Here is a 12,836-nt window from a genome sequence, read left to right on the forward strand (position 1 = left end):
AAAAAACAAGAGATATGTTGATTTGATTAAAAAAATGATGAAAATAAAATTGAAAATAAAAAAATTGAATTGTTAAAAAGTGAAATTGAAAAAAAAAACCCCTAAAAAAAAGCAAATCCTTGTTCCAATAAACAATGCTTTGTGAGTTTGGTTTATAGTGATTTAGCCACATCTTTTAGGTTTTGTTAATATTATGGGACCAAATAATTGATTATTAAATTATATTTATGGATATTTAAAACAAATAATAGTGTTTGATTAAAATTAATAAATATTGAAATATTCTGAAAATACTAAACTTTATGATTTTTAACTTTTCAATAACTTTCATGTTACATGAATACATATTCTCTTATTAAAGCAATTCTTAGATTCAGAAAACAACAATTAAAAAAAGGTTAAATAATGCAATAACACAAACATCATTTCAAGAAATTCTCTTTTCAATATAATCAATACATCTTTAGAGAAAAAAAGAAGAAGTTAGTGTGCTTTAAAAGTCTACAATACCAAACAGAAAACCGATCTTAGTATGAACTTTCAAAGCATTTTAATATATATTATTCGATAGAAATAGAATAAAAATACAAAACTAAAATCTCAAAGTGAAGACCATTAATTATACATGCACTTAACTATGAATATTTATTTGGTAAAAACCTGTCTTGAAGGGCAAATTAGTCCATAAAAACCTTTAATTATCAATAAGGTATGACCTGTGAATAATAGCGACCTTCCTAACAAATAAAAAGAGGTGAAGGCTTGTGAGAGCGCGGGCTGGTCAAGTGGCGACCGCTACATGACACGCTCCACGCACGTATACCATGTGCCCCTCCTAATTGCCACCAACCTTCAACGTCTCCCCATTAATACGTATATAGTGATATATCTTCCAAATCAAACAAATACTATAATAATTCCTGTCTATTTTTGGATGTCATAAATACTATATATAGTGATATATATCTTCCAAATTTAACACAAAAGTTAACTTTGGCCTTCCAAGTTTTCAATTAATGCATTTTTAATATCTATAATTTCTGAAAACTCACTCTTGGTTAAGAACTTTTATTTTCTTATTTTTCATTTATTATTTGAGATAAAAAAATTATCATAGATTCATGTAGAAGAGAGAAATATTTATCTAAACATTTAAAAATTGATCATAATATCAATAAATTTGATGAGAAAAATTTCATTAAAGTGTTCTTTAACCTTTACCGGCTTAATAGAGTAGATATAAGAAGTTGTTTGATTTGGGTTGATTTTTCTATTGATTTTTTTATTATTATTTAAAGCTATAAATAAATTTATTTAGATTTATATAGTTTTTTGAGGTAAAAAAATCTATTGACAAATGAGTCTTTGTTTTGTATAAAATATCTTCGCTATAACTTTTCTTTATTGAAAAATGTTTTTCAAATTTGTTATTAATATTTTTAGGTTGTTGTTTTTCTTCTTTTTCTATTCTTTGATTTTTTCAATTTTATTCTTAACATTAATTTTTTTTAATTTTTTTTATGAATGTATTTTTTTTTAATTTTTTTTATGAATGTATTTTTTTTTAATTTTATCTTTTAATATTTGATTGATTTTGAATTGATCTTTATGATCTATTTCAGTTTGTTTATTTTGAAATTATTGTGGTCTTGAAAGACTGTCCTGATATGTGGTTAGTACTTAATTTTACAAGTGTCTATTTTTTGTTGTATAATTAAATAAAAAATTATTTCATAAAAAAAGTTATTAAACCTAAGTGGGGAGCATGTATTGAGTCACAAATTTGATAAGTTAACTTGAATTTTTCTAATCCTTTTATTTTTTTTAATTATTTTTTTAATTTTATTATTCACTATTAAATTGATTAAGAATTAAATTTATAATTTATTTTAATTTATTTTTTATGGAGTTATTAGAATTTTATGACTTGAATTACGAGTTTAACATATTAATCTGAATTAATCCAATATTTCATGATATTAATATATTTTTAAAATATGTTAAAAATTAATTTCTTAACTTTTTTTTATTAAAAAATACATTATCAATACTTGAGTGTTTTTATATTAAAAATATTTGATAGGAGCCGCGGGCAAGTGATATGTTTTAACTTTTGGAGTGGTTTAATTTTACACGCCACAACAGCTACACAGGTCAGAACTCACTCAGGAGTCAGGAGTCAGGAGTCAGGAGTCAGGACTCCACTCCTCGAGCTGCTATGTTTGAACTTTTCTTTCAAATTCTGACCGTCTACAGTAAAGCGTAGCATCTCACCCTTCCTCACGTGCCATATCTTTCCCTCAGGTGTAACCATTAAAAAATACTAACCCTGCTTACGTCACTATCCACCGTGTCAACTGGTCTTCCACGTGGCACCAATCCAACTATATAAACCTACCTCCCTTATCAGCAAGCTCCCTTATTAGCCATATCTCCACGAACAAAACAGACACACAGAAAAAAAACAAAGCAAAACTAACTGCCAAACAAAGATTTAAAATATTATTTAATTTATTTTTTTATGTGAGCGGAGAGGGTGATTTTCGAAAATGGCGACGTCGTTACCGGAAATACAGCAGTGTGGAGAGGGAGTAGTTTTGTCAAAATCGGCGAAGAGAGTGGATTCGAAAGGTGGTTTAGAAAGCGAAGAAGAAGACACGAAGTCGCCGATTTTGATATTTTTGTACTTTCATAAGGCGATTCGGAATGAGCTTGACACGCTTCACCTATTAACCCTGGCTTTTGCTACCGGTCATCAGACTGTGGAGATTAAACCGTTCTTTCAACGTTACCGGTTTCTCCGCTTGGTTTATAAGTATCACTCTAATGCTGAAGATGAGGTCTGCCTTTTCTGAATCTTTCTTTTCAATTTTTGTTTCGTTTTGTTTGTGTTTACAGTTATTTTGTTTTCTGTTTGGAGGATTATTTTATGTTTTAAAATAAGAAAGAGAGAGCAGAGTAAGAGTATTAATTTAATTTTTGCCTTTTTCTTTTTTGCTTTTTTATATATCCTATGATTTTTTTAATAATAACTGTTTAATGTTTTTGTTTGCAGGTATAGTAATTAATTATGATTTAAAGAAAGTACTGTGTGTGTGTGTGTGTGTGTGTAAATAATTGTTATAAGGATAATAACTTCATTTTTTTTGGAAAACTTACTCTGTAGTGGTTATATAAAAAAATAAAGAAAAAGATATTGATTTTGTTTTGCAGGTCATCTTTCCAGCTCTTGATAATCGTGTGAAGAATGTGGCAAACTCGTATTCATTAGAACACAAGGGTGAAAGCAATCTTTTCGATCAATTATTTGAGCTTCTAAATTCTTACACTCAAAATGATGAAAGTTTTCCACGTGAGTTAGCATCCTGTACCGGCGTCCTTCAGACATCACTTAGTCAGCATATGGCCAAGGAAGAGCAGCAGGTGAGGTTTCGTTGTTGCCGTTTATTTACTTTCCGTCTACACAGTTCAATGAGATAACTCTTTATTTATGAGATAAGGCATGTAATTGATGAGTAGATATAACTTGCATGTTGAAAAAATAATGTTGTAATTAATACATTAGAGAAGCATTTTTAAGATGTCATGACCTTTTTTTTTTTCAGCTGAGGGACTCATTACCTAAATTTCGACTATATATATATATATATAGGTTTAATTCAGCTCTAGCTCTTTAGTTGAAAAATGCTGTCAATTATAGGTTCAGAACTCAATCTTTATAAATTTTCTCTATCTCAAATCAAAGGATGCTATTCTATTGTTTTGGATAATCTCCTGAATTGCCTTATGCTTCTCTAGTTTACATTCTAGCCATTTGACTTGATGCTAGGAGTCTCTTTGTCCACATTTCATGTATGGTTTCGATTTCTCGTCGTTACAATACAATGAAACCATTTGAGAAATAGAATAGGCATGCAACTGCCATATAATGTGTCAGAGCATGGATGTAACTGTTACATGAAAGGAGGAAAGTTTCATATAGGTAACAATTTTCATATAATGTGTGTGACAGTTTGATCTTGTATAGAAAGTAATGCATCCACTTGTCTTTCTTGTGGATCCTTGTGCATCAATGAGTGGAACTGAATTATCATATATGATTCTTGCCAATCTGGTAGCATGTTGTGAATATGAAATCTCTTCAAAGAAAGGTGAGATCATTTCTCTTCCAGATAGCTTAATTTACCATGTCATTGAAATGCCATAAAGGCAAAACAGATGGCCTTTTAGTAGGAAGGAATTGATAGTTGGAGCAGAGAACGCCTTTGGATAGGTTACAGCACAGTACATAGGTTTTAACAATTATTTATTCCAGACATAAGAATGTTGCAAATATCTATTTTAGTCATTTCAATCTTTGATATGTCAGGTTTTTCCCTTGCTTATTGAGAAGTTCTCAGTCGAAGAGCAGGCATCTCTAATCTGGCAGTTTATATGCAGCATTCCTGTTAACATGTTGGCTGAGTTTCTGCCCTGGCTTTCATCCTCTATTTCACCAGTTGAATACCAAGACATGCTCAAGTGCCTAAGCATGATAATTCCAAAGGAAAAGCTTCTGCAACAGGCAAGCACTTTTCATCCATCATTTTCCCCCATGTTGGATATATTATGCACAGAATGTGTGGTTGATTAAAATGGTTTCTCAAAATAGGTTATTTTCACCTGGATGGAAGGGAAGAAGAGCACAGATGCAGTTGAAAGTTATGTAGATAATCATGAGGTTTTAAGCCAGAAGGATTCTCCTACTAGCATGTTAATTTTGGAACTGGATAAAGAAAAATGTACCTGTAAGAAATCCAAGACTGGGAAAAGGAAATATTTGGAGCCAAGTAATGAGGATTCTGATACCATGGAAACACATCCAATAGATGAAATTCTTCTTTGGCATAATGCTATTAAGAGGGAGTTAAATGAAATAGCTGACGAGGCTAAGAAGATACAAAGCTCTGGAGATTTTACTAATTTATCAGCATTTGATGAGCGGCTGCAATTCATTGCTGAAGTTTGCATCTTCCACAGGTATTTTTCCTTTCTATTGTTTAACTTTGCAGCCAAAGAGATATTTATTTCCCACCTTTTTCTTTTTGCCTTTTCTTAACTTCTTAAATTTGTCATACCCATTTTATGATCTAGAATTATTTTTTCCTCACATAATTGGGAGATATTGTAGTGCTTCATTATTCTTAGAATAATGTTTATCTTCACAGTTCAAAATATGCAGAAATAAGCTTGGCTAGGCTTTTATAAAATTTTCATCTGCCACATGGATGCTGTTACATGATGATGGTGTATCTGAAAGACTCCTGGAAAAGGCCCAGAAGCAGAACAACATGCATGCAATTATTCTGTTTTGACATGGATCTGTTGGGCACCATACTGTATTTTCAAATGTTCAACATGCCAATTTTGAACTTTTAAAATGTCTTGTAAATCTTAGTTGTGATTGAACTCTCTGTCTGAAACATTTTTCCTTTTCTGATTACAGTATTGCTGAGGACAAAGTCATATTTCCTGCTGTAGGTGGAGAATTTTCATTTTCAAAAGAGCATGCAGAAGAAGAAAATCAATTTAACGAGTTCAGATGTTTAATTGAAAGCATTCAAAGTGCAGGTGCAAGCTCTAACTCTGTAGCTGATTTTTATGCAAAGCTATGCTCGCATGCTGATCAAATAATAGAAACTATACAAAGGCACTTCCACAATGAGGAAATACAGGTTAGCTTTCCTTGTTTAGAAAATATTTCTTTCAAGGGATGTTTGGCATTTTCACCAAGTCATGCATCAATTTTCCAGTAATACTGAACTAGCATCACTGTGTCTTGTCAAAAGGAGCCAGTCATGGGAGTTGGAGGGCTTGATAATGTATGGAGGTGCTTGAGGAAGTTAAAACATAAAATATATCACCTGGGTCTTAGAAAGATTGTATTAGACACTCTGGTCTTTTAAGGACAAGTCAGTGGTGTTGCATGACTAGAAAACTTTAGCGCCAGACATCCCCTTTTGATTCTTCAATTCTGTATGCTAAGCTCCTTGCATGTCTAGGTTCTCCCACTTGCCCGTAAGCACTTTAGCTTCAGAAAACAGAAGGAACTTTTATACCAGAGCTTGTGCATGATGCCTTTGAAAGTGATTGAGCGGGTCTTGCCATGGCTGGTGGGGTTATTAACAGAACATGAGGCCAGGAATTTCCTAAAAAATATGCAATCAGCAGGTTCCTATATTATGCTTCTTGTAGCCACATTATGAATACTTTCTATTAAAAAATCACTATTACATACACAATTCTAATGAGTCACTTTGGTTCAGCTCCAGCAGTAGACACAGCTCTTGTAACTCTTTTTACTGGTTGGGCATGCAAGGGTCGTAGCCAAGGTGTGTGCTTGTCTTCAAGTGTAATTCGTTGCTGTCCTGCTGATATTGAGGAAAAATTTGTTCCATCATGCTGTGCGCGTTTGTGTGCCTTTTGTTCAAAGGATAGTCCTGTTTCAATCAGTGAAGGTATCAAAAGGCCACAAAAAAGAAACATCTCAGGATCTTGCAAAAATAGCAATATCTGCAACCCCATAGAGATTCTGGATGCCCATGAACCAACTTGTTCTGATAGGTCTTGTTGTGTCCCAGGTTTGGGAGTAAACAGCAAAAATCTGGGATTGACTTCTCTTTCCACCACCAAGTCTTTGCGATCTTTATCTGTCAAATCCTCTGCTCCAGCCCTTAACTCCAGTCTTTTTGTCTGGGAAGCAGATATGGTCTCTTCTGATTTGGGGTATACAGAACGACCGATAGATACTATTTTTAAATTTCATAAAGCCATAAGCAAAGACTTAGAGTATCTTGATGTCGAATCTGGAAACCTCAGTGATTGCGATGAGGCATTTCTTCAGCAGTTCATTGGAAGATTCCGTCTATTATGGGGCTTATACAGAGCTCATAGCAATGCTGAGGATGAAATTGTTTTTCCAGCATTAGAGTCTAAAGAGGCACTTCATAATGTTAGCCATTCTTATACACTAGACCATAAGCAGGAGGAAGAATTATTTGAAGACATTTCATTTGTCCTTTCTGAGCTTTCACACCTTCATGAAAATTTGCAAAAGTTTCAAGTGATGGAGGACCCATCAGGAAGTACTCTGGAGCATTCTATTGGCCATCTCGATGATTATATGGGAAAGTATAATGAGCTAGCCACCAAGATTCAATGGATGTGCAAATCTATAAGAGTTACTTTAGATCAACATATTAATAGAGAAGAGCTTGAGTTGTGGCCATTGTTTGACAGGCATTTTTCAATTCAGGAGCAAGACAGGTTAGTTGGTTGCATAATTGGGACCACGGGGGCTGAAGTACTGCAATCTATGTTGCCTTGGGTTACTTCTGCCCTGACTCAAGATGAACAAAATAAAATGATGGACACATGGAAACAGGCAACAAGAAACACAATGTTTAATGAGTGGCTTAATGAATGCTGGAAAGAAACTTCAGCATCACTTGTGCAGACTGAACCATCAGGAGATACAATTTATAAAGAAGAAGGTATCTCATGCATAAGAGATTTTGGTTTTGCTTGAAATACTGTGCAATGTCATGTTTATTTGAATTTTTTTAGCAAGGGCATGATTGGTTGCAGGCTAGTGATGAGTATTTCACTAATTACAGCTTTTCGTATTACAGGCAGAGAGTTTCAAGAAAGTTTAGACCAAAGTGATCTGTTTAAACCTGGGTGGAAAGATATCTTCCGCATGAATCAAAATGAGCTTGAATCTGAGATTAGAAAGGTTTATAGGGACTCGACTCTTGATCCTAGGAGAAAATCATATCTTGTTCAAAATCTTCTAACAAGGTTATTTTCTGGTGATTATGATATGCTTTATTTTTCTCCAATCTGATACATTAGCACATGCTTGGATTTATTTAGTTGCTAGCTCTTTTTTGATCTTTCTTAAAGAAGGCCTTACTTTCCTGATCATGAATTCTACTGTTATGTAAATGGTTTTGTTCTAGCCGCTGGATAGCTGCTCAACAAAAGTCACCTCAAGAAACTGCAGGGGAAAATTCTACTGCTGCTGATGTAATGGGATGCTTCCCAACATTTCGAGACCCTGAAAAACAAGTATATGGGTGTGAACACTACAAGAGAAACTGTAAACTTCGTGCTTCTTGCTGTGGTAAACTGTTTGCTTGCAGATTTTGCCATGACAAAGTTAGTGATCACACGATGGACAGGTAAGGCTTGATATGATTCGTAGCATTTCAGGTTTCAAGTGAATTCTGAATGTATGATGTTTTGTTCAATCACTGTAGAAAAGCAACATTGGAAATGATGTGCATGCGCTGCCTGAAGGTCCAACCAGTAGGGCAAATCTGTGCAACACCAACATGCAATGGTCTTTCAATGGCGAAATATTATTGCAACATATGCAAGTTTTTTGATGATGAAAGGTATGCGATTCTAACTTCTCTATCAATCAATTGTCAAACTCATTAGATTCAATGAATAGAAAGCATTTAAAACTTGTTTTATTATTTTAATGTTGCTTTGGCTTGAGAATGATCAAATAACATGAATAGATAGAGGTCCTTTTCCCTGGTCCAGAAACAGCTTGATTTCTTTTGTGATGGTTATTTATTGCTTGGATATGTGGGAAGAAACTAAAGAACCTTGGGCATATTAAATTCATCTGCTGTAACTGGAGTTCACATCTACTTGAATATATATATATATATATATATATATATATATATATATATATATATATATGGCCCAAAAAAGAGTTCCATCTTAAATTCCTAGAATGCCACTTGCCACTTAAATAGATATAGGTCACTCTAAATATTTGTATAGCAAATATTTGCATTATCTTTGTCTATCCTAATTAATCATTTGAATACTGAATTATTATGATGGGTAGTTAACTTCAGCAGCCTATGTGTTGAAACTTGTAGTTTTCTGCTTCTAACTGACATTGGCATCAATCAGGTGCCACAAACCATAAATTTTGCACTTTGTGCATCAGTGTTGGCGCTGACATGCTTTACTTGCTGGGCATCACATGCTAAAGCCATCCATTTGTCCTGACAGGCCAAATTGAATAAGAAATTAATAATCATACTGTGATAAGAAGTCAGATTAGGGAGGATCGGTGTACCATTCCTTGATGGAATTGAAATGACATTTCAAGAAGTCTAGGGACAGAGAACTGGTATTGCCTAGTCTAACTGGAAAAAATAGAAAAAAAATAAAAAACTTGCTATATGATTTCGATGTAATCATGAAGCTCATTCCTCATGACTTGTCGAGTTCACTAAATTAAGAAATACATATGGGGAAACTGTGTGATATCAAATATTGATGGACAGAACATATTTGCATTGCTCAAAAGTAGGTTCTATTTCCTCTAAAAGTCTTGAATTTACAATGGCATTTCAAGTTGATATAAGCAACTCCTTACTCTGTAGAATTTCTTGAAAACTAAAATTGAGCTGGTTAGTTTGCTTTTGAATGACAACCATCTTATTATTGAACATTTCTATGTTAGCTTTTGTTTCTATTATGGTTTTGTTAGTCATTTTACTTTTGCCATGAATGTATTTCTGACTTCAGGAGTGTATATCATTGCCCATTTTGCAATTTATGCCGTGTTGGGAAGGGTCTTGGTATTGATTTCTTTCATTGCATGACTTGCAACTGTTGTCTGGGGATTAAGTTAGTGAACCACAAGTGCCTGGAGAAAGGTTTAGAAACTAACTGCCCCATTTGCTGTGATTTTTTATTCACATCAAGTGCAACAGTCAGAGCTTTACCTTGTGGCCATTATATGCATTCCTCATGCTTTCAGGTTTTGTATACTCTCTCTTGTTTTCAGTCCATGTTTCTTCTGTTTTTCTTCATTTATCTTGATTCGTGCATTTCAGAACGGTGGCTTATTTTTCTCCTCCATCTCATGTTCTGTAGGCATATACTTGCAGTCACTATACTTGTCCAATATGCTGCAAATCCTTGGGAGATATGGCGGTAAGAGAACAATTTCTTGTTATAGTTGCTGTCGTCAGAGATGTGCATTACCTTGTTCATTGTAATATAGTTTGCATCTCACCAGGGGCACTTGAGGAGATGACAGTGAAATTGATGATCAGTTGAACTAGAATGCCTTTTACCTAGAGAGGAAGGTTTAGAAATTGGGGATAAACAAACAAGTATTGTTACTTGTCGAGAATTGGATTTCCCCTACCCGTAATTATATATTTTACAGAATTTATCTAGCTTTTCTAGGATGCTTATTGGTGGTTTATTCTTTTGATACCAAGAAGACTAGAATTTTCAGTTTTCAGTTTGATTTATCTTTTCCAATGGCTTTATGGGGACCACTGGAATGACTGCCATTTGCGGTTTCCTCGTGCTCTTGCTGATTGAAGGAAAAGGTTGGACAGCTTCTTCGGTTCTTCCTATCCTCAAGGAAACATTCTTCACTGTTAGAACAGAAATTCATCGTTAGGATAAATTCCCTTCTAAACAATAAAATTCTCAAGGTAATCGAGGATCTTTTGCACATTCGATAATACCCATTAAAACGTGAACTTCATTCCCTTGGGCAACAAGAAAGATCTAATACACAGTTGACTAGTTTATATGAACTTTCTTGTGGTTCAGGTATCATAATTGTTTTGATGGATTTCATCCAAGCGCAATAGAACTACAAAGTCTATCCTCTCCATACATCTCATCAGCATTATTTGTTAAATTCTACTGAATCATTAATATAATGATAGGCACAAAATTTTGTCATCGGAGTCTTTCTGTTTACTTGGCTATGAAATGCGTGAAGCATCGTTATGTTATTATAACAATTATTGTAAACCCACCCAGGTTTATTTTGGCATGCTTGATGCGTTGTTGGCTGCCGAGGAGCTGCCAGAGGAATACAGGGATCGTTGTCAGGTACACCTGCCTCTACAATTGATCTCTCCGGTACTTTGCATTCTAGTGAAAGTCATCGTAAAGTAGCATTTATTTCTAGTGAAACAAGAAAATATCTCAATTATAGTTTACAGAGCTATTTCTTTCAATCTTCTTTTATCGATCCAAAAAACAAAAAGAATTCGCTTTAGATTTGAATGGGTTCCCAGAATTATGTGTTCATACCCTATCCACACAAACTTGAAATCTCTTCGCCTTTTCCTCTGCTGGATTTCTCACAAGCGTGCAAGTTTTCCGGTGAAATTTCCTTTTTCCATGAAAGAAGAAATGGGTTTTTCTTAATTCCCGAGGGGATCGCGGCTTTTACTGAGATTAAAACTGACTGAAAGCATTCAACTTGTGCTGCGTTACTTGGACAAATTAAAATCTAGCCATCGTTGTTTAATTATCACAAGTCTCATTCAGAAGTGGTTGTTTATCTTCTTGATTATACTCCACGTTGAGACCTCTGATGCTCATATTTTAATGCAGGATATACTGTGCAATGATTGTGATCAAAAGGGGTCTGCACAATTCCACTGGTTATATCATAAGTGTGGATTCTGTGGGTCTTATAACACCCGGGTAATCAAGAATGAGGTGACCCATCCCAACTGCACCACTCGTCTCTGACAACTCATTTCCTAAACAAAGAGGTCTATGCTCAAGTCTGTATATACGTTTATGGCTAATCAATCATTTTTATTTATTTATTCCCCTTGCCAAATAACATAACAAAATAGAGAAATTTGCCAACAAAATAAACTAAAAGGGAATGGTGAAATCAACATGGCCAATCACTGTAGCTCTAGACTCGGTGGTACTATGGATTACGGTTTTGCCTCTTGTAACAAAAACATTTGGCCGGTAGGGGGTAAAAGGGTTATTTTATAACTTTTAGTTAATCGGTGAGCGCAGCTGAGGGTAGAAGAAACAGAGCACTAGAGCCACAGTTAGCAGAAATAGATAAGATAATTTAAATGTTGTTTATGTATACAGATCTCTGTTTTATCAAAGCTTCCTTCTCTTTAAAGCTTGCTTGACAGGGCAGGTTTGCTCAAATCATAAGTGGCTTGAACAATTTGTCTTGTCCGAAATCCCAATACAGGTTAGGGATTAGACATTGGATCATCGATACAGCAATTTTTTCAACTAGTATATTTGGAGTATGGAACATAAGAAATATTTGGCGAATATGGGTTTCTATTCAATTTCATGTCAATTAATTGATTGTTGATATATGGTTAGCTATACATCTAGTTTTTTCTTTCGTGAACATATTTGACCAAGTGTAAATAGAAAAAAAAAAAAAAAAACAGAGTGATAACGAATGTGCTCAAATTAAAAGAACAAAAATAAGAAAAAAAATATTATGAGTGAATTATAATTTAATCCATGTAGTTTATCAAAATTAAACAATGGATTGGTTAGTGCTAATCATTAGTTGATCAAAATTAAACAATGGATTGGTTAGTGCTAATCATTCTCACTTAACCATTTCTTTAATCTTCTGGAACACCGTTCTTTTTTCTTCTATTTTCCAAAAAATAAAAAAATAAAAAAATTTATAAATAGCATGAATCTTGATATCATAATAAAGATTAAATATATAGTTTTTGAGACCACAACGGTGTAGAAAATAACTAAAGCATATGAAAAAATGGATTAATGTTGCCCAACATTCCTGTACCTTTCGTTTTGTGTTTAAAAAATCACTCTACTATTTTTTCTTCTAATATCAACTCTATACGTTACGTTTTCATTATTATTACACTTTTTTTTTGTCAAATATTATTCCTAGCATTATTAAAAATTAATATGTTTCACATGCTCATAGTATAGAATATCTAATGATTTACATTTCAACCACTAAAATCTCTCAA

At 33.7% G+C, this 12,836-nt stretch overlaps 1 protein-coding gene across 5 annotated transcripts; it reads left to right on the forward strand.

Annotated features, from left to right (window-relative positions):
- The first annotated feature begins 2,408 nt into the window (after positions 1-2,408).
- Positions 2,409-11,666, forward strand: LOC133678573 (zinc finger protein BRUTUS). Of its 5 annotated transcripts, XM_062100929.1 has the most exons (15): positions 2,410-2,840; positions 3,214-3,423; positions 4,370-4,564; positions 4,652-5,019; positions 5,486-5,714; positions 6,042-6,210; positions 6,306-6,497; positions 6,621-7,532; positions 7,671-7,839; positions 8,001-8,222; positions 8,301-8,438; positions 9,601-9,835; positions 9,952-10,011; positions 10,864-10,935; positions 11,446-11,666. In XM_062100929.1, exons 1-15 carry the CDS (start codon positions 2,550-2,552, stop codon positions 11,584-11,586), a joined length of 3,603 nt encoding a protein of 1,200 aa, XP_061956913.1. In that variant the 5' UTR covers positions 2,410-2,549; the 3' UTR covers positions 11,587-11,666. The 5 variants fall into 5 exon arrangements, with proteins under 5 accessions (XP_061956915.1, XP_061956913.1, XP_061956912.1 ...); XM_062100928.1 differs by having other exon boundaries at positions 6,306-7,532; XM_062100931.1 differs by lacking the exon at positions 9,601-9,835 and having other exon boundaries at positions 2,409-2,840; positions 6,306-7,532.
- Positions 11,667-12,836: the final 1,170 nt, after the last annotated feature.

The sequence above is a fragment of the Populus nigra genome, chromosome 18, assembly GCF_951802175.1.
Source record: "Populus nigra chromosome 18, ddPopNigr1.1, whole genome shotgun sequence".
Classification (NCBI taxonomy): Eukaryota; Viridiplantae; Streptophyta; class Magnoliopsida; order Malpighiales; family Salicaceae; genus Populus; species Populus nigra.

What these genes read in the sequence shown, in the direction of transcription:
- LOC133678573 (XM_062100928.1), top strand. Translation starts at nt 2,550, where the DNA reads ATGGCGACGTCGTTACCGGAAATACAGCAGTGTGGAGAGGGAGTAGTT. An exon ending in AGGAAAAGCTTCTGCAACAG is followed by an intron (nt 4,565 to 4,651) that starts GCAAGCACTTTT and finishes TTCTCAAAATAG; the next exon opens with GTTATTTTCACCTGGATGGA. An exon ending in AGTGATCACACGATGGACAG is followed by an intron (nt 8,223 to 8,300) that starts GTAAGGCTTGAT and finishes CAATCACTGTAG; the next exon opens with AAAAGCAACATTGGAAATGA.